General features: G+C 40.2%; 1 protein-coding gene across 5 annotated transcripts in view; it reads right to left on the bottom strand.

The window, feature by feature from the left end:
• GPCPD1 (glycerophosphocholine phosphodiesterase 1) overlaps window positions 1-22,463 on the bottom strand; it is a 45,904-nt gene extending 23,441 nt beyond the window's left edge. For 2 of the 5 annotated variants that reach the window (XM_082481206.1, XM_082481210.1), the window contains exons 1-5: window positions 13,773-14,828; window positions 10,479-10,563; window positions 9,464-9,548; window positions 3,003-3,078; window positions 1,141-1,182 (exon numbers count right to left, since the gene is read on the bottom strand). In XM_082481206.1, the coding sequence (XP_082337332.1) occupies window positions 1,141-1,182; window positions 3,003-3,078; window positions 9,464-9,548; window positions 10,479-10,563; window positions 13,773-13,821 (337 nt within the window). In that variant the 5' untranslated portion in view covers window positions 13,822-14,828. Of the gene's footprint in view, window positions 1-1,140; window positions 1,183-3,002; window positions 3,079-9,463; window positions 9,549-10,478; window positions 10,564-13,772; window positions 14,829-21,516; window positions 21,680-22,329 lie in introns of those variants that run through there. The other 3 variants (XM_082481208.1, XM_082481209.1, XM_082481207.1) reach the window with 3 other exon arrangements.
• Between the last annotated feature and the right edge of the window lie 4,222 nt (window positions 22,464-26,685).

Genomic DNA, 26,685 nt, shown 5'->3' with positions numbered 1-26,685 from the left:
ATAATATTTCCAGAACACTTGAGTGCATCCTTTCACTTGTATTTTTCTACCCCAAATAGACAACAGATACTGCAGCTGTTTGCTGGCTTTTAAGATGATTAAATAGGAACAATGATCTTTGCCAGCTTCACCTGTAAACCATCTGCAAGAGAGCACTAAGTATCCCAGTGTTAATTTTATTTAGGGTATCAAGGGCTAAGTTAAGCCTCCAAAGGTAGATAAAACATTCCCTTGTCCAGGAATCTCTCAATACATGGAATAACACTGACGGAAACTCTGAAGATTCATATCCAACTTGAGACTCCCTGTTTCTATTGAGATATAGGTGTCGAATTAGTTCATCATAATCAATGCCAGTAAAGCAGCGTCAGTCTGCAGGGCAGGATATAGCAACAGATATGACAGGGAACAAAGCACGGAGGAGAATCCTCAACCTCACCATGAGGACAAGGAAAGCCTACATACAGGATGGCCAGAAAGCATAAGCTGCCAGACCAGGTGCTGAAGAAGACCCTGTAGTTTTGAAGAGCTCCTAGCAAAACGTATCATTCAATGAGGATATGAAGAAAAATGGAAAAGCTTTAAGACAAGCTGTGTGAGACGTGACAAAGTTACATTAGGTGCCAAGAGATGGAGCATTAAGTGAAAGGTGGATTAGAACTACCAAAAGTGACATATGCACACATAAGAACACGAGGTTTGAGCTTCTGCGAGGTTCTGGCAGTTATATGCCTAACTGAAGAAGCAGATTGTGTACATTTAGTGTAAGTGATAATATTTTTCTTGGCAGGAAGAGTTTTTTCTAAGGGTAGGTTTTAAGAGAAAGTTAACGTTCTATTTTTGTATTTCAAAAAAAATACATGCTCGTCATCTAAAGTTCACAAATTTCAGCCTTGAACACCAGCACACTGACAGTATTTCAACTCTTCCTACCAGTCTTTCATTAATATTAGAAGGGATTACAGCACAAGTGTGAATTCACAAATGCTGGATACAAAAAGAACCATATAAGCAAACAATCACTTACAGGCAAGTCCTGTCAAAACTAACTTGGTATTTCAAGTATTTTTCAACTACAACATTTAATCTTGTTAAAATTAAATATGTAGTAAACAGTAAAGGACAATATATCTCACTTACTACGGATTCCAAAGTATCCATCATCAATAGTAATTTCATTTTCTAGAATTAAAAGGAGGGGAAAAGAATGAGAGAAACTACTTAGTATTCATATTATAAAGAAACATTGCCAAGTTAATTCTACTTTTCCACTTCACCTCTAAAAAATATATCTAATAAAAAAGTAGTAAAACTGAAAAAGACAAAGAATAAGCATGTTTATTGCAACCTTCTATAAAGCTTTTTCCCAATTTACACTTTTTCCTAGTTTCCACAAGAAAAACCGAATCAACACACAAAATGTTATGTTTTACCTGAAGTAATCTGAACTAAGAAAAGAAAGAAGGTTGCATAATGCCCTAGTTTGCTGCAGAACTTTGCTGATAATATCTACATCCTACTGGGATCCAAGATGTTTTTCTTGTTAGGGTCAAAGACATTAAAGTTTCTTGCAAACATAAGAAAGCTTTCCTCCTGTGCATTTATAGTTAAAGCTTCTAAATTAAGTTAGTCAGAATTAAAATGCTTATTCTGCCCATGTGACAGAAACCCACCTACGATTAAATGTTCAAAACACTTATTTCACACTTACTTTTATCCTTACACTCTCTGAAGTTTTCATATCTGAAACCTTACGGCGCTAAGTAAATTCCCCAGCATTAACAGAATTGCAGTAGTCTATACATTTCTCAAAACATAAATCTTAAAAATTTTGTCTCTACAGCCATTAATCCCCCCCCCCTTTTTTTTTTTTTCCTAAAAAGAATCATGGGCCTGCCCTCAATTTTTAATAACCACAGGCAACAATTTACGATCATCATGACCAGGTGCTAACATCCTGGGTTTGCTGCATTTTCTTAAACACTCGTTATGAAGCATCGAGTACTACTTGAGGAAAAAAAAGAAAAAATACTAACTGTTTGAAATTAAGTTATCCAATTTAGAGATAAAGTCTAGACCATAACAGAGGGTAGGCTGCTTCCCTAATCAGTTACTGACAAATACAGAAACGTAATTTTGTTACAGGAACAGAAACACTTAACTAATTCAATTGAAATTCAAACAAAAAAAAAGGTGGGGGGAAGAAACGTGATCATGGTACTATTCATAATTAACAGTTTCTTTAACACCAGCTTCTTTCTAAAAGTCATATTCTTTCAGTGCATCAGAAGGTATTTAATAAACTCTTAAGTATGGAGGAAATAACATTTTTCATATCGTAGGAAAGACAGTGCATAAAACATGCCATCCCATAGCAGCGTAAGAGATCTCAATTACAAGCTACAATCCAAGGTTATTTCAGTCACTCTTAAAAAAAACCCAAATTTTCCCCTGTTCAAAAAAGCATTAGGAACTTGTATGCAAGTCTGCATGTCACCTTTCCTTCCAGCAAAATAAATTGATGCTAAATTGCCGGGTAAATAAGCCCATTCGTGTTTCTATTTACATTAATCCATTTACTTTAAGAAGCCCAATTAAGAATTTTTGGTTTAAAGTTTTACTAATGAAACAGTAGCTAAATAAAAGCAGCAGTGACTTCCCACCCTCCCAACATTTTGTCTGGAAAAATAATATGGATCCTTAGTCTCAAAGAATTAAACTTACAGAAAATTATTACAGTGCCAAATTAATAAAAAAACCCAACCCACATCATCTTAAGGATGGCAGCAAAGAATTTCACATCCACTCTGTTTTTAAGCCACTTATATAAATAAGTATTTTGAGAGTAAGGCCCATGTTGTGCAAAGAAAAAAGTTTATACCTCCAAGACATTAATAAATTTAAGTATTTTAAAACTATAGTTATCAATCCCTCTAAACCAATGTGCAGCATATTAGCAATCTTATGCATATGCCTCAAACAGATGCAGTTGATGCCCATACCTAAAGGGGTAATTGATCGTGGTTGTAGATGAGTCTCCCACATGTGAACTATGACTTCGCAGGGACCATCGATAGTCTGTAATTTAAAAGTTAAATGTCTGCAATAATTTCTTTTGTTATATCCGATTTTCTACCCATGAAGCTGTTTGGGATGGTGGTGAATTAAACTTACGGATTTAAGAAAGAAAAAGAAGGTAAAGGAGAAAGGAGGGAGGGGGAGAAGAGAGAAAACATGAAAGAGAACAAAAGAAAACAGGTCAGGCTCATTTCTTACCCCTGCAATTGCTGGTGACGCTATCTGATGTGTCAGGTCATACTACATACAACAAAACTTGTGACAAAGTCTGACAGGGTGGAGAAGTTACATGAAATTATTAAACCATTACGGCTTATATCTACTCTGCTGGACTACCGACTTACTCTCCTTCCAATACAAAAAACAAAGCGTCCCGGAACTCATTAAGCAGGCTTTCTTTTTTAATTAGCAGAGTAGAGCAACAATTTACAAAAAGAATTCACATAGCCCACATCTCTCCAATTCCAAACAGGACTCGGCAGCTACTTGCAGAGTTAACAGTTGCAGGGGCGGTTTCTCCCCCAGAATTTGCTTGACTGATTCAAAGTCCATAAAAACACAGTTATTTTAGTTGTGGTACAGAATCACAAATTATCTACTAATTAGAACACCAATAATCAGAATTTTGCTGCCTCAGAAGGAAGAATACAGTGATACAATGCAACCGGCCAGCAGTGAAGCCCCCTGCAGTCCATTCCATTTGGGGCAGGATAAATTGGATCATGCCACAAAACCAAAGTCTATGTTTGTTGACAAACGCAGCCAAGACTCGGATAATCAGAACAGTAACTCAATCTCTTCTTTCATAACAGTATAACTTTGAAATTGCTTTCTAGGTTACAGCTTTTTGGTAACCGCTGGAACATGCCTGATTCCCAGATAGCTGCAGAGTTTGTAATTTTGGTATTTTGGGTGTAAGTAATTCTTATTTCCAAAAAGACTTGCTACTGTTGCCAGAGTCATACAAGCTCCAACGCCAACTTGTCCAAGTACTTCAGGTTCTTGTTTTAATAGATTTCAGCTCAATGGGGACATTCAGACAAACTTCAAACTCAGCAGTATAGTTACACGATTTGCTTTTTTATCTTACAGCTCACTGAATAAATTCTTTAGCAGCAGATGGGATTTCTCAATCTTTCTCAAACACATTTAATCTACTATGCTTTGGATGACTTAACAGCAAATGCCAAATACGTAAAAAGTGCTCAGTAAGACAGCTTTGCTCTGTGAGTCAGCTGAAAGCTGTTACATTTTTCTATGGAATTCTGAGGCATCTATACTTAAGGGTCACATCACAATAAAATACATATGCTTAAAGTTATGCTTTAAAGATGGAATACGTGTAAATGTAAATAAGATATGGTGAGCCTGTTGTTTTCACTTTATTCCTGTTATAGGGCAGTTTTAATTCCCATTTTCTCACCACTGCCACAATAATCACTCTTACGGACTTCTAGAAATGCAAATAATGAGAAGTTTCTTTCCCCTTCTTTCACAGCAGATCTGCATGTCACAATGAGTTTCCAAACGCTGTGCTTGCCAGCAGGGCAGCTACCATTTCCTAACGCCGCACAGGCCCCCAGGCTTTCCACCAGCAACTCCCATGAACTCATACACAACTCGTAGCTCGCAATCCTGAGGAACACAAGCCCATCCTAGCATGGTTAAGCTGTTTCCTTCAAAAGGTTTTTCCTTGGAGAAACTCCTAACATATTGTATTAAAATACCACCTTATTTCTTACACTACTGTAATTGTACATTTTAATTTTAGGTTCTAAAATGATGAATGGGAATTTGACAAATGTTAATCCAACAATAAGCACAACATGTTGGGTACATTCAGCAAAATTTCAGTGCCTGGAAGGAACACAGTGAGCTGATTATGCACTTAACACTTTCCATACTACGAAGAGCCAAGCAAAGCTACCTGGAAAAAAAGGGCAACGGATTAGAGAACAGGCACAGACACAACGGAGAGACTTCTCACCACCCCTGCTCAGACTGTCTTTGTGTTTATAGGCATTTAAATAACCTGCAGCCAAGATGTTTTTATTACAGCTGATGGAAGTTATTTTTACAGTGAGGTTAAAATACCGATGTGATTTCAGAGGCATAGACTGACCACATTTGAACAACAGCCTAGTTCAGATCAGCCTGGAGCAGATGTTAATGATGTGTTATTAATATTCATGGTATGGTAACATTATCTAATAAGTCAGCCTCTGCCAGGACAGTCTCAGAAGGGCACCTACCCAAAGGTCACATCAAGCAGCCCAGTGGGCAGTACACTGAGATCAGAGTAAGTGGCACTGTATGGCATGGATCCCTCTCCACTAACACAAATAATAATAATTTTTTTTTTAAAAAAAGAGGCAAATACACAAAATTATGTTGCTTGTTTTATGTTTAGATGAACATTTGATGCAACTTTAAAGCTCTTAAATGACATTCAAGAATTTTCTAAAAAAAAAAAAAAAAAAAAAAAAAAATTGAAGTCCTCTTACATTCTCCTCAGAAGCTGGAGGGTTCCCCAGTAGTTATTAGACACTTTTGAAATGAAGGGTAAAATGCCTACGTAGCATAATGTTCCAGAGGTTCAAAGCAGTCTGATGCATGCTCTGTGTGAAGTGTTTGGGTGCTCAGTACAATTAACAAATGAAAGCACCTCTGTGAATGTTCAAATGATTATTTAGGAGGCCAGTTCCAAAATTCCTGATCCAAGGCAACACAACAGAGTAGGTATGAAAAAAAAATATGATCACATATAACTACATTTATCCGATTGCACTTCTTAACACTATGTTTCAAGGATATTAATCTACTTCATGAAACAGCTAAATGAATTCCACTTAACTGCTGATGCTGGGTTTCTGACAAAAATTTCTCTGGATGTCTGTACCACAGAAGAGACAATAATTAAGTACAAAACCAAACAATCAACCAAAGCCAGTCAATCCATCGTAACTAACTTCAAGGCAACAGCCCATGTAAGTCACCTGCCAGGACATCCTGAGCTAAATAGAGATTTTATAGCCCTAGTATTTCCCGTAAGAGTTTAACACACTATCTCAGTCTGAGCAGAGGTGTTCCTTTGTCATGACCAGGTTAACCATGGGTTATTAGTCTAGTGAAAGCTTTTCTAAGGTACTCTGATATTAAAGAAATTACTGAGCCTAGACCTAACTTTCATATATATTACTATATTCCAGACACTACATGGATTTGATTTATTTATGGTTTAGAAAAATAAACTTTAAGCATCATTTAAACCTCTATAATTTAGCAATATTCTCAGAAGTGCGAAAAATGCTCACCAATCCTGTCTTAGAAGTCCTGCTACATGCCCAGATAGCTTAGTTATTTCACACTTTCCTTGGAATTAATAACCCTAACCTTGCATGCTCATTTACTGTTGGAAAAACAACTACAGAGCATAGCTTAACAGAATAAGGTGTGTATTTAACTTACTAAGGTGTTCAAATATGCATCATGCAAGCAATACATATCAAAGCATTCTCCTAAAACGTATGATATGCACAAGAATTCAATTCCAGACAAGGGGGTTCTGGTGTGTTGTCATCCCCCAACAAATATCAGGTAAGTGTAGAATAAAGCAAGGAAGGTACCTTACATACCAGAAAGGTAACTGGTACTGGGTTAAGACTGTTTAAGACAAGAACAAACTAGTTTAAATTCCTGCCCTATGTCACCAAATGTATGTATTTACTTTTAAAATGCTTAAGATGATTCATATGATCATTAAGTTTTTACAACACAGTAAAAGCTCTTGATATGCAGAAGCCAAAACTTGCACCAATTTTATAGTAAAATGTTCTTCATGTATACAATAATTTATTTGTATTCCTACAAATATTCTATAATTTTCAATATATTAAGTATAAAATACCGCAACACTCTATTTATGCAACCACAATCATGTTAGCACCAAAATGCTTCAGTGCAAAGCAACCAAATTTCCCATGACATTGTACTACCCTTCAAGCAAAATAATTTAAGAGATCAAATTATCACTTTTTTTTTTTTAAAGGGATGTGAGAAAAATACTTTCCTATTTGTTTTATTTCAAAATGTGAATTATTATATCTATTTTCACATCTAGTCTGCAGCAATATTTTGGGTAATATGAGAACTAGCACTTCTCTGTGTAAACATTTATCACACCCAGCTTTGCCACCATGTCCAACTCAAGCATCTTCAAAGATGCAATTGATACAAAGAAAGGGAACAGTAACTTCAGCTGGATCCATCTTCACCATGACTTACTCAGTTACGTGGTGTCAAATTTGTATGTGCAGACTTCAACATATATTTAACACTACACATGTATTTGTTATCCTACTACAGACCATGACATGCAAAATTGCACTGATATAAAAAGTTAACAATGTCTGAGGGATCATGTATCACAGTCCTTTCAAATTGAGGAGATTAATCACATGCAATGCCTAATAAAATTACTGAAATATAAATATTCAGAATAATTTCCTTATCAAAGTTGTTAATGCTAAAGTCCTCCACATACTGTCTCATTACACTATGCTGTGCATTATAATCCTGTTATAATGAGGGGATCCTGCTTCTGTATTCTTTTCTTGTAAATTTTTTGAAAAACGAAGAAAACATTATAGCTGGAATTCTTTTCTTCAAAAGACTTGGAAATAAAGTTCCGTGCACTTCACAGGTACAGGCTAGAGACCACTAAGAGGATAACTATGTACCCTAGCAATTCACATACTTTGTTTTGTAGGGTAGTTTTCTTTTTTCCTCCTTTTTAAATACAGTAGCTCTTTATGCCGGTATTGCATAAAATTTATACTTACCTTGGCAGACTCTGCATCACACGGTACATAAAGCGTGCACAATACAGAGTACCTACTTAAAGAAACACACTCACCAATACACATTGTAAACTTTTTCAAATGTTAAAACAGAAATTGTGTGGTCTATAAGCACATTTTCTGCCAGTCTGTTCTCACTAAGTGTGCTTTTTCTAGCATGCTGTTGCTTACATTTTAAACTTATGGGTGTTTGCGAAAAAAATAAAAGTCTCAGAGCTGCTAGGCTCTAAGAACTGATCTACTTTTTGTAGTCTGAGCTCAGAAAAAGAAATCTATTATTGCCTTCCCTTCTTTTGCCCCAGAATAATGATTTAAACATCAGTTTCAGATTAGACTATTTCACATGCTGTAATGAAAAAACAGCATGCAGAAAAACAAGTCTCCTGTGTTTCATTTAAAATTAGTATCCTTCACTGAGATGATACCTCTGAAATATTTTTCTCAGTGAAAGAAAGGCTAGTCCAGCTGACAAAAAAACCTTACATGCTCTTGACAGCAATTTACAATATTTAAAAGACACGGACCAGACGATTCTCTAACTCCTTTGCACATTTAGCCACAGACTTCATAATCCCAATTTCAAATGAAGAAGCCCAGGGTGAAGAGCCACAGGACATTCATAGAGTAAGAAAGACAGCAAAAACAGCTTTAAATGGGTTAGTTCTTACAGTTATTACTTGTTATTAAGAAAAACATTTAAGGTGTAGCTGCTTATTTTCCCTAATTAGTCCAATTTTTTTCTGGATGCGGTCTCAGACTAAAGTCTGAAGAACTTCCCCTTTACCCTCGTATGATATCTGCTGACCAGTAAGCTGCCACAAACATCCAACTCACATGCAACTTTGCCATCAATGCCTGTGAAAACGCACCTGTGTGCCTCTTGGGTTTTCTTCCCCACCAAGTCATGCAAACACCTATATACAAATCTAAAGAAAACACTGGGATGCCCCATCCCTTATTTTACTTTTTCACTCTGAGAGATCAACGTGTGTTAAGTATGCAGCACAAAAGCTAGTTAATACTTCTTACGCTTCACCAAAAAAAATCTGCAGTCATTTTAAAAACTGTAGTAGATTAAGAAAATTAAATACACTTTCTCACACTAACCATTTTTCTCTTGATATTGCTTGCTTCCATGCTAGAGACCCTTGCCCTGCTGAAGTCCATATGCAATTATAAGCGTAGATGTTGTTACAACTCCACTATAACTAATAAGAACTTCACTAAATCATTTAAGCTTTGTAGTAATGTCAGGCATTTCACTATCACTGGAACTTTTAAAACACTAACACTGGTAAGAGTGAAGACAATTTAACAAATATAATTAAACAGCATATGGTCATGTATTTCCAGAAGTGAACTGCTTGTATTTCTGCAAGTGTTTCAACGTTTCAGATGTTGCAATATAAGATTTATTTCTAGAAACTCAAGTTTAACTCAGAAAATCCTTTTTACTTCAAATAAAGATTTATTTTTTTTTTTTTACTAAGGGTGAGCCAACTTAAAATAGAAAAGGTTGTACATACCTTAGGTTCTAGGAAGTATCCTTTAAAATACCGATACCGAACAGGAACTCCTCTAGGAAGCTCTACGGTAGCTTTCCATAATTGACTGGAAAAAAAAAAAACAAAACCCAAAACAGTTTCAAAATACAGCCTAACAGCCACCTCCAATGTACGTCTGTCCTAAAAGATACTCTAATGTTTAGTATATTGCTGCAAGAAAGTTTTTTACATGGTAACTTACCCAAACATGCAGAAAGCACAATAAATACTTAAAAGTGAAATTACACTTTCTAATCCATAGATCTGAAGTGCTCTAATGCAGCAAGAATTCTCATCCTCATTTAACAGATGGGAAAAAACATGATGAAATAATTTAGGGACTCATCCAAGATCACACAGCAAGTCACTGACAGAATTAGAAATACATCCTACGAGCCCTATTTTCCTGCATCATACAAACAGCGATAGGCAGGGGACCATTTTAAGAAAACATGCGATTTCTCCACTGCATTTAAGGTTTTTTTTTGTACACATGTAAACCACATGTTTATATACACACAAACCACTTAGAGTTTTAATGCAACTCTCATTTTTGAATAATCTTCTCCCCATCTCTTTTTAACCTATACAAATTATTATTTTGGCTATAAAGTAAACACTACAAACATCTATAACTTGCTGTATATAGCTATGGGACTGAGAATTATCCATTGCAGTTTCTTATTCAAAGTGTCTATAACTGAACTACTGAAATATGCCAACCACAATGGCAGAAGCATTATCTGTAACTAGAAAACCATACCCCAAGTTAAACATTTTCATAGACAGGTTCCTAAGCATTCAAAACGTTCAAGGGCAATGCAGGAAATTCTGAAGAGTTTTATGAACAGTATGTGTAGCTCAACAGCTTACAAACTCAGAGCCAGAATAAGTTTGTTGCTCTAGAACTCCAGCTACTTTAAAGGGAACAAATAATAAAAAACAACACAAAACACCCCAAACAAAAACAAAATTAAAAAAAAAAAAACCAACTTACCGATCGTCAGTTTGCAGGACCACTGCAACTTGTGGATTCCAATTTCCCAAAGCACTGCAGCTCCCGCATATTGCAAAAACCTCTCCTAAAAAAAAAAACAAAAAAACAAAAAAAAAAAACCCACCAGAAAAACCCCACCATCATCAGTCAAGCCTATACGGAATTAATAAGTACAGCCTACACTGTAAAACCTTCAAATATCTCGAACATATACACCAGAATCACCCATCTAAACATCCTCTTTTCGCTTCAGAAAGGAATTTTTTCCCCACCCAGGGGAACTACGGCAGCATTTTCTTTGCCATCATAAGGATCTTGCTGAGACTGGGACTACTGACAACCCCAGCCCTTAAAAGGGCTTCCAAATTGTCCTGCGGTAATAATGTTCAAAAATCTCTGGAAAAGCAGCAGGCAAGTTTTCACTGTAAAAATGCTTATTGTCAAGTTGAACCACTTTTTTTTTTCCTTATATACTGTATTTTTTTTTTTAACATAGGTACTAAAAACATAATTCTCTAAAATTCACAGCAACAGTCTAGAAAGCACAAATAGGAGGTTGTAGCATTATTCCCAAGACAACACATCCACTTAGTTTTATTCCTGAGAAATAAAATTATTTTTGCTGCTATGCTTTCAGTTCTTTATTGGCTATAAAAACATAACGCTGTTACACAAAAAAAACCAACACATGAAATTGTCACACACTGTCTACCCTAATACATACATACAGAAAAAAAGAATCCAAAGGATTACAACAGTATAAGAATGCTTGATTCTGGGATATCTGGGAGTTAACATTGCAACTTACCCTTGTTTTTAATATAAAACTTATACAGAATCACAGAATGGTTTCTATTGGAAAAGACCTTTAAGATCATCAAGTCCAACCGTTAACCCAACACTGTGAAGTTACCACTAAACCGTGTCCCATATGTATCTGGATATGAACAACAACAATGATAAATACAAATGGAAAGGACTAATTAGTATTTTGCTTTTACAGGGTTTCAACAGTATTTTTGGACACAAGAACAAAATCTGTTGCAGAAGGAGAAAATGCAAAGTTTTAAGTATATTTCGACACCATCCACTTAGCCTTTTAATCTTGCTATGCAAAATCTAAGAACTACCAGAGCATTTGAGTAATTTTTAAATAAAATGTAATAAAAAAAATACTGAAGTTTACCTCAGCCTCTAACATGAAATGTCTAAATGTAAAGTTTCAAACAAAGTCACCCTTAAACCAAAGCAGACATAAGGAAGTTCAGCTAAAGTCAAATTAGTCCCTCAATTGGGAAGGGAGGGGTATTTAAGAAAAGGGGATCAAATCAAGAGCCGAAAAGTTGGGGAGTTAAAGTATCAGCCTTAACAAAAGCAAGATACAAGCATCCATGATGGGGATTTCCTGTTCTCAAACTGAGACAGCTGTAGCAATACTGTTGGAGCCATACTAATCTGAAGATACGAAGTAGGCACTTTGTATAGACAACAAAGATACTCTACCTCCTTTTACTAAGCCAAAAATCATAGCTGGAACTTCAAAGTCTGAAAAAAAAGTTTTGAGGAAATCCTTATGCCTCTAAAACTGCGTCCATTTTTTTTTTTTTTTTTCAGTTATACAGGTTAATCTAGTAAGAGATACCACCAGGACCGTGTATGAAAGAAACCCCTGCAGACCCAGGCATTGCAAAAAATCTACAAAAGCCAGGAATTAAATAAAACAATTTGTTCCTAAAGACAGCTTACTGAAATAATTTTAGAGAACAACAATCCCTTTTTTTAATAAAATCTTTTGTTCCAATTAAATTTTTTAAGAAATCAAGCTTTTTGGATGCTTGCTGTAAGCATACAAATGCAGACAAAAATCAGCTCTATGAGTATACTTACTATAGAATTCACTGCACACAATTGCCTGGGTCAGGTGCTTTACCTTTTCCACTCCCTACTGGGGTGAGTTATGGTTTAGTTTTCCAGGGAGGAGATAAGGGGGAGGGAGGGAAGACCACCTGAATACCACACAGTTAGAATATCTGACTGGCAATATTAGAGAGAAGCTAAAATTCTTTTAATAACCCTTTAAAATAGCAGCACTTAGTACACCTTAGTGTACACACTAGCCAATCTGTGAAGTGCCATCTAAATTATATTCCTCTTTGTAGCAGCAAGCTAGAATAGTTTTCTGGCCTTTATTTTTTTTTTTAACCAACATGAACATGCAGTGAATCCTTATCACTCAGCAAGGTGCAACACAAAAGGCAACACTTCAACAAGACACACAGTCACCCTTAAACTCACTTCAACAATCACACTGCAAGGCTTGAGCAGGATTTGTAAGATACTGCTGAAATTATCCCAGGAAAGGCAGGAGTGAAATGCATGATAAACTGGAAGTGCCTTTTTCAAAGGCAATTCTAAACACGGCAGGGTTTGCTTTGGTTTTGTGTTTGAAGCTTGGGGGTCTTCAACCTCTCCCCCCATCCTGTGCTGGGAAATCCAATGTGGCCATGGGCAGAGCTGCTCCAGCTGCAGCAGCGAGGAAGCTATCCCAAGCCTTCTGCCCAGCCTCAAAGCTTGCACTAGCCTCAACAACATTGTTATCTCTCTGCTTGGGCCAGCAAAATCTTTGTGTACACTTGGAACCAGAAGCTCCATTTTCTTTTAATTTCATAATAGCTACTCTTTGGCCACCTAGCAGTCTCTTGGTATGGGACTGTGTCCTGATGAAGGCCTAAAAGAGTCACAAACCAGTAACCAGCAACCCTCTTCCTTCCGCTACGATGAGGCAAAAATGAACCGCTCCATGTCACAAATATGTAAAAGCCTATGGCAACGCGTCAGGCTTCATCACCAGTGTTGATTCCAGAAGTGGTTTGGCTAGAGGGAGTGAGTCAAAGCATCATTCCCATGCTGGTGATGTGCTCTTATCCTGCCAGTTGGCCTGGAACCACTGGCTTTGACATCAACAGGAAGGGAGAGTGACAAGGACACAGGAAGCATGTCAGCACTCAAAGTGAGGATTCATGTCTCACCAACTAATTACTCACCATGGTGATCTGACAAAATCAGTCAGATTTTTGTTTGAAGAAAAAGGTAAAAATTAATTCCCAAAGCTCATTTTCAAATTCCTATGTGAAATTTCTTAATTAATGTATTTTTCAATGACATCATTTTGATATTTGAACTGACACGTTCTTTTACCTCTGAAGAAAACAGACAAGACAGCCTTTGAACATTCTTCAATTCAGTTTTCTTCGAGTTAAACCATACAAAAAGGAGAAAGCATGATTTAGGTACCTGGTACGGATGGTCCTCTGACTTCAAAAGTGACTTGAGAAGAGGTCATTCTTGCAGAACTTTTGTCTTAGGATAGTTGAAATCTCCTGTAGCGGGAGGAAAAAGATACTACATTTCAAGAAAAATACACTACCTCTGTTGCTGTCCTAAGAGGAAACACGAATCCCACCACTTATAGGGAAGAAAGCCACCAGTGACGTTACTGTTTGAGTGAACAGTAAATATACAAAGCTCTTTAAAATCAGCAGCAGCCCCAGAAAATAGCATCCAGATGCAGAGGATACTGCTGCAACACTGGCACAAGAAAAAAAAAAAAAAAAAAAAAAGAGACTGCTAAATCATATACCATATGCAAGTATCAATATCATGCAGCATTCAGCAGTCTTAAGCTGAGATTTAAAAAAAAAAAAACACACCTGTTTTGACTGATTTTGCTCCCAAAGAGGCCACTGGAAGTTTTACTACGAGACATTGAAGATTATAACCTTTGGCAAGCAGTAACTTCTGACTGCCTCACTATGCTATTCTTCAGCATCCTCTTCAAAACAAAAGAAAGGTTTCATAGATCAGCACTACCACCTTGAAGGAAAAAGGGGAAGAACCCATGACAATGTACAGCAGCTCCTTCCTGCTCCTTGAGTCCTTGGACTCAGCGCCCCTACCAATACTTCCAGCCTTTCACACGGAGCACCAGCAGACTTGGAAACACCACAGCAGGAAGGGACTGCCTACAGCCTCCACAGCCAGGGCAGTAGTTGGAGGATTGACCCTGCTTCAATTTTCTACCCTCCTCCAATACACAATAACCTGATGGAAAAAAGCTGGCAGAATCCCAATCTCCTGTTACATCAGAAACACTATTGATGTAAAATATCCTTTTATATTATTTATGAAAGTAGTAGTCATATCAAAGTCCACGTCCAGGTGTTGCTATACTCCAAGGACATCCCTTTGGAAATGGGTTGCAAAATCATCATACCAATTATATGCAGAATTAACTTTGCAATGCTCTCAACTAATTCATTTCTTTATATTATTATGTTGGTTTGGGTTATTGTTTTTTTAAACTAGGCAAGCAGAATATTTTTATTGTTATTTTTGAATAGGACAAAAGCAGTTTATTTCAGTAGAGTGTTGGTCATTATTATTGAAGATGTTACTGAAGGATTGATGACAAAAAGAACTAACAGCATTAGAGAGCAATCTACCTTTCATTAGCCCTACTACAAGCCTTTGCCTTCAAAGGGCACAGAGGCCTTGAAAGCAAGAAAAGCTAAAGTCACATACCAAGGGGGGGGAAGCTTATAATCAATCTTTATTCCTCCCAGGCAGATAGACAATGTGAGGATCTCCTCCTCCTCCTCTCAATCTATTCTTTTTCTCACTAATGCTGCCTTTACTTTACATTCCTTTTTTATCCCTTATTATCCTTCCTCCATGTCAAAGGAGATGACTTTTCAGTGGTAAAATGAGAGCAAGAAAATGGTAGCAATTTAGATGTTTCCAGTCATATATTCCAATTCTGCATGTAATCTTTTACAAGTAGCATTTCTGTAAATGATCAAATTCCAAAACTACTGAAGGTAGAAATAAGCACAATAAATAAACAGGAATTCCATGAAGGGCACATCCTTTATGAACTTTGTCACATGTGTGTCATTAGGTGGTCTGTATGTTAACAGTGACACATTATAGCATTTATTTTTAGCAGCTATTTATAGACACAGAAGCACAGCATGTTTCAGTGCTGAAACTAAAATTGGACTTGTGAAACCAGTCCAGTATGACACAAAAATTTCAGTTTAAAGCTGAGAATATAAATTACTAGTGTGCATTTAGGATGACAAGGAATAGTTCAGAGCCTTTGGCTGTGCTGACCGACTGTCCTCGCTTGGACACCCTTTAGCTGAAAAGCTTAGGCAAAGTAGGCAAAAATGCCTTGCCTAAAAAGCAGGTAAGAGACAGCTTACAGCAGGGTTTTGCCTTGTAAAAAAAAAAAAAAAAAAAAGGCTGTTTCCAAATGCAACATGGCTCAAAGTTGAACTACTTGAGGAAAATCAGCATGCCTGTCTTACTCCATATTAACTAACTACCCATCCGTTCCTGTAGAAAAATCTGAAATCCTCCTAAGTCTATAAAGCTTTTAGCCAATCTTGTAAAAATTCTATGTACCTACTTGCAAGACATTTGTGGGCTTTTCTGAACTGCCTAGCAAAAGAACATTACTTTTCTATATAATAGTAGTTATCATAAGGAGCTTTTGATAATTGGCTTTGTAAAGTTGTCAAAATTCTGCTCAAAAGGCATTTTCTCTCAAAGACTTACTCTACATCCTACAAGGGATTCGTATCAGGAAAAGAAAAACTCTAGATTACATCGCCAAAACCAGGCATGATTTTTCTAGCAGAACTGCAGCTACAAGTATTGCTCATATATTCACATTTCAGGTTAAAGTACTACCCCTCATTTTGAAGGAACATCTTTTCTAGCAGAGCACTGTACATAAATACACAGCAAGGAAAAATAAAAGAGATCTGCTTTTGTTAATGAATCGAGCCTATGTTGTATATTATCATGCACTAACAAAACACTCTGTACTTTCAAGGCATTATATGAAAATCATAAAACCCTAAGTTTAGCTGTCTGGTAAAAGCCTAAGTTTAGCTGTCTGGTTACTACTGGTTCCAGAGAAGAGGGAGTAATTTAATTCACAGAGGGAAACGGCAAGAAACCCCAGACAATCAAATCCTCTGACCAGTAGGTGTCAGGCGTTTTTTTAAACACTACGGTCCCTCCTTCGGCTTTTCAGCACTGCCTCACCAAAGCAGCTGACAAAGAATTACAAAATCCTCTCTGCTCCCCACACTTGTAAAGATGGACTCTTCGGGAGACTGTAAAGAATCCTCAGCTCAGAGGGGTCTCAATTGTCTGCTCAAGGGAATGGAAACAAGTTACATGAAAAATGTTAACGCTTTATCATCAGCAAATATTAACTAAGTCAACCGAGCAGATTTATGAACTAGAAGTCCTTGTGCGACAACCACTTTTAAATAACCTTTGGGTTCAAAGGTATTAAAGCAGAATTCACATTTGCTGCAACTCCGTGGGTCCAAATACAAACACTTGCCCCTTATCCTGTGTGCCACCTCCTCCCTTTTGATCAGCTTTTTATGGGCTGCAACTACATGCAAGCAAGCAAGGAAGGAACACCTGAATCTCCATCCCTTCCTCACAGGAAAGAGAGGTCTCACCCAGGTAGACATTCACACAATGGTATCAGCACTTCACAAAAAAAAAAAAAAAAAAAAAAAAGTGTTTCTCTCCCTTAAATTCTTGCTTTTACAATAGAAACTTGTTCTTTCTCCTATCACATCACAATTCCAAGTCTCTCACACTCTCCTCCTTTCTCAAAGCCAAACCCTTACCTGTCACAGTCTCTGGAGGCTTCCCAGGGAGATGGTGACTGCACAGCAGCAGCGGCACTCTGAGTCCTGGGGCTGTACCAACCTGCCTTCAAAAGCCTGACTCAGGTAACCCTGCCCATCCACCAACCTCCCGGTATAAAACAGGCTGTCTGCAAGGCTTCCAGAGGAGGGGCAAGACCAACAGCCTAGTAGATAGGGCCATGTGCAATCTTGGTTCCCTGCCATAAGGCAAAGCTCTCCTCATGCTCTTGGATGGGAAGAAAAGCAACCGGGAATCTTCCAGTTTCAGAAATCCACTTACTTGGCCTTCATACATCCAAAAGAAAAGCAAAGATTTTAAGCATAGTACCCTGCAGGCTGAACAGAAAAGAAGAAAAAACCACTTTGTTCTAATATTGCTTGTAAAGTGTTCCTTTCACAATTCTCTCCTCCTCACGTGCACCTGAAGGAGTACAAGAGCGACAGGAGTTAATGTACTTCCCTAAATCATACGGAACCCAAGCTCTCCCCTCCTGATTGTAGAATAGCATTTCTAGAAGATGCAGGCAAACAGCCATGGATCCCTAAAGGCGCTTGGAAGAAGAGAAAAGACAACATTTCAGACCCCTTCTGGCATAACGCAATCAACTATCCATGTGTCACAAAATATCACATCTTTCCTCTAAAATGAGGTAGCAAAGTTCATCACAGATGGGGAAGACCAAGACAATTTTTCATTGTAGTCAAAATACACCAGAAGGTGGACTTAATTTAAAAATTCCAAGCTTGAAGTTCATTAGAACCTTTTCACTTACAGGTCTGGTGGTATATAAAACCCATTCATGACCCTTCAGCTTTAGTAGATTATTTCTGCCCCCACCCTTTAATTTCCTTAGCCGTTCCAATCTATTTTAAGAGGTATTGGCTGTTTGCTGTCCCACATCTTATACTCAGTATTTCAGGCTTAGATAAATACATACCAAGTAATCTGGGACAATCCTGGAATATAATAACCTTGCTTGTAAACCCTGAACAAATTTTAGACACATAAAAATTCATACCATTCATAAAGTCAGATAACACACTGTCTCTCAATACAAGGGAGATTTTTTAATAACAACTCAAACAGGTTTGCGAGGCTGTGACTTCTAATGGTCTAAGGGTAATGTTTGAGACAGGCTTGAAGTACAACGCAATCGTTTTTTTTTCTACTGCAGAGACTTACAAGCCTGAAGGCTTTGAACTTTCTTGTTGTATGGAGAGGCAGCTTTCAAAATTAGGCAGGAAACACTTTAGGCAGTGATATTAAGATAGGCCTGAATGAGCAGCTGAGGATAATCAGTGTTTGGTGTAGGTCTGCTGCTTTTTGGCTTTCTCATCAGCATGTTGCCAAAACATACCGAGTCCCATTTCTATTCCCCTCACACTCCAAAAAGCCCCCAAAACCCTATTTAATAAGCTATTGGTAGAAATTTCTGATGTAAAGCTATTAACGCAAAACTCTCTTGAGTAACATTATGTTTAAGGATGGCTGGATAACAGACAACACAAGTTTTTCAATGAGGGTAAACCAAAGCTGATAAAAGTAACTTTTTAACCAGTGATTTTTTTTAAGATATCCAGGTATATAAATTTTTTATAGGTACTTAATGGAATTTTTCAAAGGTAATTAGACAGACAGTTAACATGAAACAGCTAGGTACCTTCCTGAAATGCATTTTAATACTTTCAAACATCTGGTTCTTAATGTAAGAATATTTTGAAACACTGTATTACTGAATTTGCTTAGTTATCTGTAGAAAAATAAAGACCATCTGTGTACAAACAGGCTCTTTTACACTGTTAGCACACATTTCATCACAGCGCAGACTACTAGTACAGCCAAAAGTAAACATGTGCTCAATTATTTCAAAATATAGCTCAATATTTTTTTGCATATAAAGATCAAAAGGGCAAGGAATAGAAGGCTGCAGTATTTTTGCTTTTATTTTTCTGATTTTAGGCAGACATTTTCCACCTTAAAAGCGCAGACTCACGAGACTGATCAACACCAACTCCAGCCTGAAGCAGGGGAAAGGTGCTACAGTGCCAGCCAAGCCACTCAACGGCCAAGAGCACGCGCTGGCAGGAGCAGGGCCAATGCCGGGCACCTCAGCTCCCCACAACCTGCCTCGGGAAGCCTGCATTTGAACACTACTCTGCACTGCAGGAGAAAGTACTGTACTTCTATGTTACCTTCTTGCAAGCTGTACTAGCCACAGCAATAGAAAATCTACCACGTGTCAGATCTGGTGCTATGCTGAACAAAGAAAAGAGATGAGCCTAAGCACACCAAACTGCTGTTTTAAGACACAGTTTTGTCATTTTTACTCACAGCATTAGACTCTCAAGCATAAAAATATCAACTCGTGCTACTTCAGACTACACCCTTAATATTTAAATGATATTATTCAAATCTGATTAAACTTGTAATACGAAGAACAGATTTTGTTGCTTGTGGTTGGTCCTAACAAGAGATCAGAATATTATAAAGTACATCTAAATTAACAAATTAGATATGTAATAAAATTAAGTAACAATAGTTGACAACACCTAGATTTTAGAACAAGGTCAGAGGACGTGCTTGTCAGGACATTCACTCTTAACTGGAGGAGAATTTTTAGGAACAACATAACAGCATAAACTCCTTCATTTTCACCCAAACAACCAGAAGGTTCTTCCTGCCTCCTCCTTTCCCCCCACACCTTGACTGCATGAGAAAGGACGGCCACAAAGTCAGCAGCTCTCTCATACTGCATTGCAGCATTAACACTGAGCAGAAAACAAACTTGCATACAAGATTTGGACGTGCTGTGCTGATTCAAAGGCAGGAATTTTACCAACAGGGCTGCGCTGACATTTAGAAAGAAGCAAAGCTTAAGTGCTATTTCTGAAACAGCATCACATTAGTATATAGCAATAGTGAAAAATCTCCTTAAGATGCTATTTTCAGTATCAATTTAACTACCTGTTTGCAAGGCCAAGCCAGCCCTGGTAATCAAACACAAGATCGCTATCTGACATACTGGGTTGACCTATAATGCACCTGCTTTATTTTAAATAGCAAGAACTTAATGGTTTTCAGCATTTCTTAAATACCTGCCCATGTAGCAGACTCTCCTGTCTTAGCTATGTCATAGCAGTTTCATAGGCAAAGTTCTTGAAAAAGACAGGAAATGGCTGGGGCATATTCGCAAGTAAACCAGAATAGTCTTAGTTTGATTTCTCTTTGCTGAAGTGCCATTTGTTAATAACATGTGGTTGTCAAGATCTTAACCAAGTAGTAATTTAGCTCTTTGTGATCATGCTGACATCCCTCACTTAGAAATGACAGGGACAAATAACACATATAACGCTCCCCACAGCTCTCACTACTTGATACAACGACAAACAACTTTTTTTAAAGGTCTTTCAAAGCCTGTATCCATTTTATTGGGGAGCAACCTGCTTTGTTAAAGAAATTAATTATGTGGCAGTTTGGCAGTTTAGACTGTAGCTTCTATTCAAGATAAACAGCATTCCCCTGATTTTTTTTTTTAATATTTTCTATCATTATTTTACAGCAAAGTGCTAGAGTAGGAAGACATAAAAATCTACAAGGAAAAACATCTTTTGCAATAAAAAATAGAATTGCCTTATCAACTATTTCCCTCTACCATTAACATTTAAGGTATTTTGAAGGCTAATCCCTACTTAACAGCCCACGCTTTAATTAATTAAAACACTACCACCCTGCAAGACAAACTATTGATTGAAAAAGAAACAGGGGGAAAAAAAATGAGGAAAATTAATCTGTGCCTTCTGGTTAGGCAGCAGGTAACGAAGTTAATCAGGAGTTGTCTTATTAGTCGGTATGAGATGGAGAACGGAGTGGGCTCCTCTGCCCCGGAGCACCCGCCCCCCCGCCGCCGCGGGGTGCCCGGGCCTGACGCGGCCTTACCAAGCGCTCCCCGCCCGCCACCGCCTGCCCCACCGCCAGCCCCACACTGTGTCCCCAGTCCCGGCCGTGCCCCCACCTCCCGGCCGCTTATATAACGCCGGCAGCCACCAGGCCAGCGTTTTCGGCGGGCACGCCAATAACCAGGCCCGGCGTGTCCCCCGGCCGGCAGGTCGCCCCGGCCACGCTCACCGGATGACGCTCCGGTGCCGGCCCGGCCCGGCCGCCGCGGCGCCCGCTCCTTAGACGGCGCACTTCAGACCTCCCCTCAGGTGGCGCCCGTCGCCGCGGCACGAGCCCGCCCCGCTCAGGCCCACGCACCAACCGCCCGTCCACCACCACTGCCGCCACTACACCGACTGACCTAACCGAGCGACGCTCCCGGCTTTCCCACGCCGGCGCCGCCCGGGCTGCCTGCCCCTCCTCCCGGGGTCGGCGGCCGGTGTCTGGGGACGCGGGGGGTGGGGAGGGGGTGCGGGGTGGGGAGGGGAAGAGGGGGACGGCGGCGGCGCGGCCGCCAACCGGTTTCAGCTGCCCCCAGCTGAACCGGGGCGGGGCGGCGCCGAGGGGGCGGCCCCACGTGACCTTGCCTCGCCGACGCGTCATTTTGGCTCCGCCCTCCCCGCCGCAGCCAATAAGCAGCAAGCAGGAAGGGCGAGGGGGAGGAGGGAGACCATGCCTTTTCCTCGAAAGCCCTGGGTCTGCGGGAGGGGGCGGGGCCAGATGAGAAGGGGAGGGGCACGGGCGGGAGGGAGGCGGGGCACGGGCGGGAGGGAGGCGGGGCACGGGCGGGAGGGAGGCGGGGCACGGGCGGGAGGGAGGCGGGGCACGGGCGGGAGGGAGGCGGGGCACGGGCGGGAGGGAGGCGGGGCCAAGGAAAGGCGCGGTGTGAGAGTGGAGACGGGGAGGTGGGAGGGGGGGCGCTGAGGGTGACACCCGGCTCGCGGCCGACTGCACGCCCGCGGCGGGGGGAGAGCTCCACCCCACCCACCCCCAGCTCTCCTCAGGGCCCGGCACCGGCACCGGCACCGGCAGTTACCCGCGGCGCAACCCACCCAAGTACCGAGCGCCGCGCCCCCCCCGGTTCCTCCCGCGGTGCGCACAGCGCCCGCTCCCCCAGCGCTGGCCCACCTTCCTCAGGCCCACGCACCAACCGCCCGCCACAACACCGACTGACCTGACCGAGCGATGGTCCCGGCTTCCCCACACCGGCGCCGCCCGAGCTGCCTGCCCTTCCTCCCGTGGCCAGTACCTGGTACCGGGAGGCTGGGGGCGGCGCGGCCGCCAACCCGTTCCAGCTATCCTCTCTGAAACCGGGGAGGGGGCGGCCCCACGTGACCTCGCCTCGCCGACGCGTCACTCCCCGTCGCTTTTGCCCCGCCTTCCTCGCCGCAGCCAATAAGCAGCGAACAGGAAGGGCGAGGGGAGACCGCGCCTTTTCCTCGACAGCCCTGGGTCTGGGGAGGGGGCGGGGCTAGTGTGATAAGGGGCGTGGGTGAGATGAGGGGGTGGGGTTTCCCTGAAGGGGCGGGGCGGGGCGGGGCGGGGCGGGGCTGGGCTGGGCTGGGCTGGGCTGGGCTGGGCGGGGCTGGGCGGGGCTGGGCTAGTCTAGGCTAAACTAAGCTAAGTGGGCAGTTGCCCCGAGGGAGGTGAGGTGGTGGGGAGGGCGGGAGATGGGTAGGGACTTTGCTGAGGTGAGGCAGGTTTCCATTATCATCTTCCTACCCCCTGAGGTCATCTTATCTCAGGTTCGGTCCCTGATACCTATACCCGTTCTGGGAGTGTGAAGGCTGCTCTGGGGACAGGTGGCCCTGTTTCTTTGAGGTACAGTTGGGTTGCAGTGCCTCAGGCAGCTGTGAGGTAGTGGCATTAGGGGCACGATGGCCTTGTTTGTGGTATGAAGGGGTAGGCAGCATGCCTTTCTTAAGAAGGGTTTTGGTCTCTGCGGGTTTGGTGGTGGCCATCTATCTCTGTGTGCATTTTTCTGAGGCCTTGCTTACGCAGGTGTCCCAGGCCTCCGTTGCCTGCTGAAACATGGGGTGGCGGGAGCTGGTGCCTTCCTGCTCCTCATGCAGCTGGGTCAGGGCGCTCAGGCAGCCCCCCTGCACTCATGCAGGCTCTGCCTCTTCCTCCACACAGGTCTGGTTGCCCAAGTGCCCAGTCGCATGAGCAAAAGGGCTGTCATTCATGGCACAGCTAAAAACCTATCTTCAAAGCGATGGCACCAAGGCAAAACAATGTGGGAATGCCTGTGCTGGAGTTCTGAAGCCACAGGCAGAGTTTAAGTGTGATACATGTCTCTGTTTCAGGGTGGCTGAGGCCGTTGGGTGAAGACCCCAAGTAGCTTTGCTGTAGTGTTGTGTTTGCTACTATGACTTTGTGGCTTTCCTGAGACCTGATTTTCTGAGAAAAAGGGTATACCACTGGAATTCACACAACAAAGTATTAACAAATAAAGGGAAAATATTCTCCTCTGCTTTTTTTTGAGGGAGCTTGTGCTCTGTTTTGTAGCAGAGCTATGAGTTGTAATAGTATGACCAGTCCTTTCACTCTAATACTAAGCGTGCATTGATAGTTTGGTAAGGAACTGGCTTCTGCTTTATACAACTGTGTCAGCTGGCAAAGAAGCTGCAGTTTGTATATGTGGAGAAACCGCTTATCCTGTGTTGCATTGGGAGTTAGTGCTGTTACAAGTATGCTGCTCTTTGCTGTCCTTCCATCCATCGTTTAAATAAACAGAGGGCTATTTTCCATTCATTCATCCCCTGCAAATCGAGACAGGTTTATAAGTAATTTGTGACACAGACCTGGATGTTGTAGGGAAAATGAATGTTAATATCAGATGTTCTATAGCAGAAAAGTATGTAAGGCTTCTGAATTGCTGAGGTCTTTATGTGAGTACTGCAAGATCAGAGTACCATCACCAAAAAAAAAAAAATGGTAGGGGGAGGTATGCAGTAAAAAGAAATGGTAGCCGAAAGCAGTTTATTTTGAAGTCAAAAGGATAAGAGGAATTCCTCCCAGTGAGGAGGAGGGAGGGTTTGTGAAAAGTGCTTGTTGGAAAGTGCGGATCTTGTTAAACAGGAATGAGAACTACTCTAGTTACAAACACTTAGTAATTAAGTAAACATTAGGAACTATCACTTCTACAGGTGTAATCAACAGTGAGCTGAAGAAAGAGGAAGAAGAAACTTTAGAGAAAATACTATGTAGAAAAGTAATTGCCTACTTGTTTTCTCTTGCCCGTTTTTAAGATGTATTAGTTCAAGTAATTTGTTGTAAAGCGGAGATAGAATTGAACACTTTCAAGCTGGCTTTGGTGTGCTAAATTTTCGAGAAATGGGTTGTTGATATGGTGCCAGTCATGTTATAAAATTGTACTGTTAAATTTTTGTTAAAAATGAGAAGTTGGTCTCTTTCAGCTCTACTGTTTGTTTCAAAAAATGCCTGTCTAGTCTGAACTATTATTGCAATAATACAATAATTCATTATAACTAAAAATTGCAATTTAGGCCCTAAATAGATTCAAGAAATACCCATGAGTTCATTTTATTAAAGATGTACATCTCCCTACTTCTTCACTAAGATAAGAGAAGCTAATATATATAATCAGCTCAATTGAAATGCTTAGAGAATTCTCTTTTTCTCCTTGTAAACTTATGTGGTTGATTTCACCTAAAAGCTGACGTTCCATCAAATAAACCATTTTTTAACTCTTCAGGTATCTTATAATAGTATATATTTATTCATATGGAAAGAATGATAATAAGAATTTCTATGCTGCATTAAGAGAAACACATTCTAAACAGCGTAATTTGTCATGGCAACTTTCAAGAACTATTTTTCTCTTTAAAGGTAAGTCGAGTTTGTCAAAAACAGAGATTATGTTCTTCATTCTGTAATTGGTAAGGCTTTTCCAAAGGAAGACATTTCATTGAGCAGTATGATTCTTTTCTCCAAAAACTTCATGTTACTATGACTGCTTTAGCAGGACTGCTCTTTGGGTTGAGGCAAGTCTTCTGCTCTCTACTCTGCTTCAAGCTGTGAGATCCCCATCTTGGTTTGTTCTTAAGCCTTTTACAGAAATACAAATTTTAATAACTTTATTCTGTAAATAATTCCACTGCACTACTACTTGGTCTTGCTGAATAAAATAAAACCAGTTACTTAGGAACAATGACTAAGCTTGTGCTCAGTGTAGATCAAGACGGAAAAGGGTGGGATGGGAAATACTGTTATGTCTTGGCTTAACCTGAAAAAAAGTCTACATTTAATTAAGCTTGCCAGTGTACTTTTTTTTTTTTTCCTTCTCCTTAAGGAGTTGCTTCAATATGGTTGGATCAGATAAGGTCATACTTTGCCGTGACGCAGCAGGCAAGACTCAGCTACTCCTTAAGATAATATAAAACTGCACAGTAATTAGCGCATGTAGATGAGTTTATAAAACTCTTCTTAAATATCTGTCAAAGAAGTTAAGATTGGTGATCTATTTTCCTTGTTTACATAGCAACAAAATTAAAAATATAGAAATGGGGTCTTATATCACATAACCTGAGTTGAATCGAGGTGCTGTTTGCAGAAGTCCCAAAGAGATCTGGAAAGTCAAGGCTACAAGATCTGTTTCAAGTGTGCAAACGCAAACCGTAGTTAAACTATGTGTGCACACGTTGGAAAGCATGTTGTGGTTTAACCCCTTTCCATTATGGTAGTTTAATCAGAAGTACTAGAACTTAGCCAGTGCTGACTGGCTAACTGCTTTGCCTTTGCTCTGGCAACAACACTGTTGTGAAAGTAGTGGAAGAACTAAAAAATGCCGTGTGCGTGCAGCCTCTGCAAGCACTGTGGAAGCTGCCTTAAAATTGTCCCTTGCTCCCAGCCATGACATGGGGTGTGCAGTGGGGTTGGAGGTAGTGCGTGCCATAGGCAGAATACCAAAGTAGACTTGAGGCTGTACTAGTTGAGATGCAAAGACCAATGGGACTTAGGCAGCCTGTTTTTTGTAAATAATGACAAGAATACTTGCCCAAGTGCAGGAAATAAATGGTTGAGGCTAATGTATAGGATATCCTAGTAAACTTATACCAAAAAGGCACTAGGAAATGCCTTCAAGGTTTTATGTCCATTTCTGTAGCCAATGTAATATTTACTTCAGCTGCCAGAATTATAGAGTCAACCTCTAAATCAAGCTTCATTCATATTATAAGTAGTTATAAAGATCGTGAACATAAAATTATAGATGTGCTGCTTCCTCCTTCATAGTTTACATTATCAGTTCCAGAGAACTGCTTGTAGTCATACCAGTATTCGCAGCTGATGAAAGCTGGGTGTATTTAGATGAATTGCACTCCTTATTTCACTGCCCTTGGTTTTTCTGCAGTTGCTCTGTCTCTGATGGGTTTTTGTGAATGAAAATAGCTGGTAAAATTATTCAAATGAATGCAAAGCATTAGGCATGCAGTATCTCGTTAGATTTTTTTTCATCGCTTATTCTTGAAAATGCACTTCTCACCTTTTCTCTGGCACTGAGAGTATT

Source organism: Vanellus vanellus, assembly GCF_965231255.1.
Source record: "Vanellus vanellus genome assembly, chromosome: 3".
In the NCBI taxonomy this organism is placed as follows: domain Eukaryota; kingdom Metazoa; phylum Chordata; class Aves; order Charadriiformes; family Charadriidae; genus Vanellus; species Vanellus vanellus.
The sequence above is the reverse complement of the archived record's forward strand: the minus strand, read 5'-3'. Positions and strand labels throughout refer to the sequence as shown.